At 35.7% G+C, this 6,598-nt stretch overlaps 1 protein-coding gene across 1 annotated transcript; it reads right to left on the bottom strand.

The window, feature by feature from the left end:
* Positions 1-1,378: 1,378 nt before the first annotated feature.
* On the bottom strand, positions 1,379-6,104 carry LOC125675829 (RNA-binding protein RO60-like). Its single transcript, XM_048913638.2, has 2 exons — positions 5,800-6,104; positions 1,379-3,038 (listed from the first exon to the last, which is right to left on the bottom strand). Exons 1-2 carry the CDS (start codon positions 6,102-6,104, stop codon positions 1,514-1,516), a joined length of 1,830 nt encoding a protein of 609 aa, XP_048769595.2. The 3' UTR covers positions 1,379-1,513.
* Positions 6,105-6,598: the final 494 nt, after the last annotated feature.

The raw sequence follows: 6,598 nt of genomic DNA, 5'->3' as shown, positions 1-6,598 counted from the left end.
CGTGTTTGACCAGCTATGTAGTTTGTTTTGCTTATAGGAGTTATGGATTGATCACTGTTCGTTATTTACACCTTTCATACATCATTAATGACACAGTTCTAGGCACCTGATAGCACCTCGGGTGTTTTCCTGAGTCCGTGTGTGACCTCTTCTCAATTTTGCATTCTTTATATTATTATGCCAATACAACTATGGTGTATGCATAGGTATGTGCTTGCCCTGCTCTTAATTTTGTATTCTTCCGATAATTTTGGAGATTGATCACTGTTCGTCAACTTCATTTTTTATTTTCAACGATGAATGTTCGGTCATCTTCACTTTCTTAATTTCGCCGATCACTATTCGTTATCTTTACTTTTTTTATTTAGCGCTACCCTAGTTCAAAGGAGAGCATTAGTACATTGTCAGTAGTTATGAAATCGGTGTATCATTAAAGTTATAATTCTTATTACTTGAGAAATTTCAGGTATGGTTTAAGAAGTATAGCGCACTTGGTATGTAATTTCGCCAACATATAAACTTTTTTTCTTGAATATAATGTTTTTTACAAATTTTCTGCTATACAATGTCAGTTTATACTTGTGTTTACCCAAATTACTCAATAAAGATATCTATATGTTGATAGTATCTTTATTTGTTAAGATTAAACATCGCTGTGATTATATAGAGTATATAGTAGATGTAACGTAAAACGCCTAAAAAAAATAATGCAAACTGTTGCAAAGGGCCACCCTAAACCAGAAATAAAACACATAAATTGTTTTACTTGAGTATGACTGTACATAAGTCCATTTGAGGAAATTTGTTTAAGGTGGCCTTGTTGAAAATGGCTTCTAATTGCAGGGAGCAGTACCACCTGTGTTTCTGCCTTAGAATTGACGCAGGACAACTGTAGGCGAACGTTTTATAGTCCTGTCATGGAATAATGTATGAGACAAGAATCCATGACCAGGCTTTATATAGTTTACATGTTAATGACAGTCTTTGCAGTACTAGTCATAGCTGTTACTTACTAGTTATGTTATTGTGATTTTATATGAACGTTCTATGCGAAGTGAAACTCCCGAGCATGTTCACACTGTGTTTTCTGTCAAAGAAGAAAATTTAATTTCACATTACAATTATTCGCTGTTGAGACAATTCATTTATACAAATATTTGATATTTCCGGTCGGTTCTATCTTTTAACAGCATTAAAGTATAAAATATTCTGCGGAATTCTCACAAATGCTGACGCTGTTATGTTTGAATAGCAAACTTTAAGTGCGCCTATGCTAGATATATACATTGTACTACTCTTGCATGTAATAAGTATTTCGTCAAGTCGTTTTGATAGTTCAACACCCCTTATTCGCAAAAAAAGAAGTAAAAGTGCTAAAGATGGATCAATCATATATTCTTATAATTTATTTACACAGAAATATTCTGTATGCATATTTCTTCAACTGTCTAAATCCCCAATGAGTAAATATAGAATTTGAATGATACGCATCTACATCAATGCATAACAAAAATCAATAATCACCATTTATGAAATTTGATATAGTTTGGGGAACATAGGAATCGAATCCACAAACCGTCAGGGTGAAAGGATCTTCTATGTCTCCAATAGAGACGTCCGAACAAGCCAGATTGCAGACGACCAGTTTCACGTCGGGCTTGTTGATAGCCTCTCTATAACTCTTTAATGCCTGAGCTGGATGGGGATAACCCAAAGATATGTTACTGTCTGTGTAAATTACAATCACGTCGTATATTTTTTTCTTTTCCATTGCGTGCTTAAATGGCATAGAACAATTAGATGTTGATCCTGACATCGGATTTGCAAGAAGATCCGTGATCTTTCCAGAAACAATATTTATACGATCATAGGGTAGACATCGCAACTCTTTGGTTTCGTCATCAGAAAAAATGATTGCGTCACAAGATTTTTCTATTCTGATTGTTAGAGTTAACATGAAGGCAGCCACGTCTATTGCCTGGAGGGAGGGTGCACCTATGACGTTCACTTTTTCTGTCATTGATTTACTGATGTCAATTGCCACTAAAAACCGCTTTCCAGTGGGTCTGATGTTTTCAAAGGAGAAATACAGACCTTCTTCAAGACTAGTACATATATCTGGAGAAACTGGCCACTGTAACGTTTTAAGTCCATTTTCTCCTTTCTTATATTGATGGATCGCCAACATATATGTAAATGGGTGGATTTTTTCCTTGCAAATGAGGCTATTATTTTTCAATTTCTCTACGACTAAGTGTTCCTCAAAGGATTTATTGACTTCAGTTGAAGTTACTTGATTGAAAAGCTTCAATTTTGACATTTTCCCCAGATTTCGTATCAGGGCTATCATTGGCATGTGTCTAGCTAGAGCTAGCCATACTGTTCTGTCGTTTAAGAAGCAGGGAGGCACATGTTCTCTTACTAATTTATGCTCCAAGATGAGTCTCCTCATCTGAGACATGTCCTCTGTATTCTTGGCATTTTCAATCGCAGTAAGGAGATCAACGATTTGTTTTAAATGTGAGGTTTTGTAGTTATCTTGTTGTTGTAGATTCTGTATGAAATTGGTTGAATCTGCAAATTGTTTTCCTTTTACTGCAACTATGACTAGATATTTTAATGTTGGATTCTCTTCATTAACTTTGAGATGGGATAAGCGAATCACATCTTTATGTTTCCATCCATATCTTTTGGAATATTTTGTTATGTGAAGCGCCAATAATTTCAGTTTGCGTTCTGTTGCACCATAGCTACGATACCATTCGCCGATTGCCTTTCGGTGAGCTCTGCCCCAGCCTTTACTTCCAGACTGATGATTGCTTATCATTTTACAGAAGTCTAAAAATCTGAATAGTTGTGTTGGAATTCTACAGATGGATGGGAGTGCACTGTATGCAGCATTTTTTGTAGCCTTATTATTGGATCGGCAGCAAATCGCCAAAATAAAGAGCAGTGGGTCTTGTTTTAATGAGCGGAAATTTGTTGAGAAATGAACCAGTAGCTCAACAACCCTTTTCCCTGATCCCTCCTGGATCAATCTGAAAATAGAAAATGTGATTGTTAAGGTAGTAGCAACTATATCTATCTAGTCCGTAAATGAATCATCATTTATTATTGCTATTATAGCAGTTACAAATGCAACCATTTGAGATACTACAACACAAATATCAGCTAACTCAAATGGTAATATGACCGTGATGGATATCCCCTATAACACCCCTCATTTAGAAAGTGGCACAGTTGTGCTCCAGCACCACCAATCACCTTACATTATAAGATTTTTGCTGTATATCTCTATGATGTCAATATGATTCCATTTTTCTCATTCAGAAGATATTTACAGGTATCCAATCAAGCGTGTGTGTTTTGCATTACATTTGTACTTGACCGCCGCGGTGGCTGAGAGGTTAGAGCGTGCACCCCACATGCGGAAGGCCGGGGTTCGAATCCCAGCTGCGTTAAAACAGGTAGTGACAGTTCCATCGTCAAACGCTCGGTATCAGTTGTGAATATCACGGGTCCTCGGAGATGACCTTAAAAACGGATGACCCGTGTCACAGTAGGTGTGGCACGCTAAAGAACCCCCACTGCTCAATGGCCATGAGCGCCGAGAATAGGCCTAAATTTGAAGCCCTTCACCGGTCTTGGTGACGTCTCCATATGAGTGAAATATTCTCGAGCGAGACGTTAAGTAAGATACAATCAATCAATCAATGTACTTGAATGACACCTGTGACCAACACAAGATTCGAGACGTTATGAGAGACGTTCTAATCGTAGAACTATGTTTGTAAAAAATGCATAATCCTGTTTATTTGAGTCATGAAAATGAAAAACTCGGGAAACTTCATTTTAGTATAAATACACTGTAAATTTTCTTGCATTAAGCATTCGTTCAGACTCATCAGTCATTCAAATGTTGATTCGATATATCCCTGTGAACTTGAAATAAAAGACACCCAGAGTACTCCACATCATCTTCACAAGCCAAGGGTTATTTAATCGTTACCTCGCAATAACTCTTGATATCAGTCGCTATATAAAAGTTGGGCTCATTAGACCATTACGCAATCCACTAGAGATAAAACATCCAATGAAATAACTGCGTCTTGTTATGGTGTACATGGAAAAACAATGACGCAATATCATAGTACTGTATTGATAAACACGCTCAATTGTAATATTTACGCCACTAATTACGTTTATTGATAGTAGATGAAGTTTGGAAACCTTTTTGCTTAAGACAATTTAATATTACTTAAACTCTTGAAATAGCCATAACTGTAGGCATCAATACACGTGTTTTCATTTGAATCTCTCACTTCGCATTGTTATAAATAGAACCGCATTCTCATTGGTTCCCACTCTTATGTAGAAACAATCAGAACGAGTCCAACTTCTTGATAGTCACTGATGTCAAGGGTTAGTGCGAGGTAAGATGCCTCCACATCTGCTTCGTACTTAGATATTTTATTGATAACCGCAAACTGTTATTGTATACACACGCCAGGCACAGGTATACTTGCAAACCCAATTTGCGTCTGTGTAAACGATAGTTTTCCCAGTTTGTCGCTCCATTGATCACAGATCGGGGTTATTCTCGCCGCTCCAATGTGCATATATCGCCGTTACAAACTTTTTAATTGTGTGTCTTGGGTTTTTTTTTTTTTTGGGTACAATTATTTGGGCCGCGATAGTCTACCCACCAACATTTTGCCGACGCCCATGTGATAATGAACATGTTGGTGTAAACAGGTTGAAATTGTGAGCAAGTTATTGCATGTAAAGATTATGTATCTGGTATACATAGAACGTTCGGAAGTACTATTAATTATAACTTGGATATGATGTATAACTAGTATATGCATAATTTGCATATAAATGCACTTAAGTTATAAGGTATACAAATTTATACATTTCATAACTTATATCGTGTACAACTTCTGTATTGCCTTAAAAAATAACGTCACTTGAAGAATTCTTTGAAACTTATTTTTGATCAATTTATGTACAAAGTAGAATACATAAGTTATACGATTTACATCAAATCAGAAAAATATTGTGATTTATTTGAAATAAATTTTGAAAACTCGTGAACTATAAGAATGCGACATTGCACTGATTGGTTGACACATTCATTGGTAAACGGGCTGATCTTAAAGTCATTATAACTTAATGCCATCGTTCTTTCAACATAGGTACACATCTACATTGTATTACGCAAAATCGTTTTGTATGCAACAAACAAACACGATAAAATCTTCTGGGGGGGGGGGGGGGGATGTCAATCTATCAGAAACAGGAAATCAAAGTTTGTCCTCATATTTATTATTTAAGGATTAAATGATTATGAAAAGTCTGTGATCTCCTTTAATACAATTATAGAATAACATTTCTGTATTTCTCTAATCATCTTAATAGCATGCGTTTTAAGGGTACATACTATGTAACTGTCAGTTCTCGTGAGACTGCCACGTGATTCTCAAGGATAAATTGTATGGTAGTTTCATGTGTATTACCTTATCTCAATTTTGTTATTGAATATAAACAACATCATGTGAAAAAAAATATTACTTGACTAGAAATAATATAAGATCAAAGCAGTTGTTTACCCAAGACTGTGTAAATCCTAAATAATGGAGTCAAAGATAAACATGCATGTATCCAAATAAATTCACAAATTAAGCAGTAACACAGCATGCGCATTAAAGGAAACGTGCATGCCATTCAAGTAAACAATTACATGTATTGCATTTGGTGATTTTGTTCAGCAGATTATGTCATATACAATATACTTACTGAAATACAAAAGGTGCATCTTCCAAAGTCAGCTCACAATTCCCTGCCCTATAGTTATGATTTGGAGAGCCAGTACAAATGAAACTACAAAGCCGGAATTCAAGAGTAGTCTCATACACATATCCCCCGACCTTATTTGGAACTTGGAATGGCGATATCTTTATATTTTGACTGTCAAAGTCTGTGGGTTCTGCTTGTAGACCATAAAATTCAACAGTGTCCATATCCTCTTCCAACGCCGCCATGTTGAGGATCGGAAAATCCCTACTTTCGTTTTGTTTAAGAAGGTCGATTGAATTATTCATAACGCACTGCAGTAATGGCTTAGTGTAGATTTTGGAGTGTAAAGTAATGAGGCAAAGATAATTCAGTCCAATTCATTCATATACACTGTTTCATCGACTAAGTTACGTAAATGTGGAGTTAATGTCAAATTTACACCCATGAATTTTAAGTAACCATTAATATAAAGTTATTTTGATATGTGCCTTTAAATGATAATTCCAATCATCAGTGTTTTCTAGTTCGTACTTAGTCCAAGTTAGGTGAAGATAACGAACAGGAATAGCAATATAGCTAGTATTAAAAGTGGAATATGATCGCAAAAAACATTGCAAAAACACTCATTCCGCACCAAGGTAACGAAAACTACGGCATGTATAATAAACTACAAAAACTACATACATTTCTTTTTTATTGAACTTCATAAGACACATGCAATCAGTACTTGCAGTGTAATCAAAGGTGGTGTACGAAGTTTAAGCTCAAAATCCATTAACGATCATACAGTTGGGTTTTT

The sequence above is a fragment of the Ostrea edulis genome, chromosome 3 (assembly GCF_947568905.1).
Source record: "Ostrea edulis chromosome 3, xbOstEdul1.1, whole genome shotgun sequence".
NCBI lineage: Eukaryota > Metazoa > Mollusca > Bivalvia > Ostreida > Ostreidae > Ostrea > Ostrea edulis.
Note: the sequence above shows the minus strand (reverse complement) of the source record. Positions and strands in the feature narration are given on the sequence as shown.

Excerpts from the sequence above, each read along its gene's own strand:
- LOC125675829 (XM_048913638.2), bottom strand. The coding sequence starts at position 6,104 with ATGAATAATTCAATCGACCTTCTTAAACAAAACGAAAGTAGGGATTTT. Across the intron at positions 3,039-5,799 it reads GATGCACCTTTTGTATTTCA|ATTGATCCAGGAGGGATCAG; the intron begins GTAAGTATATTG and ends TTCTATTTTCAG.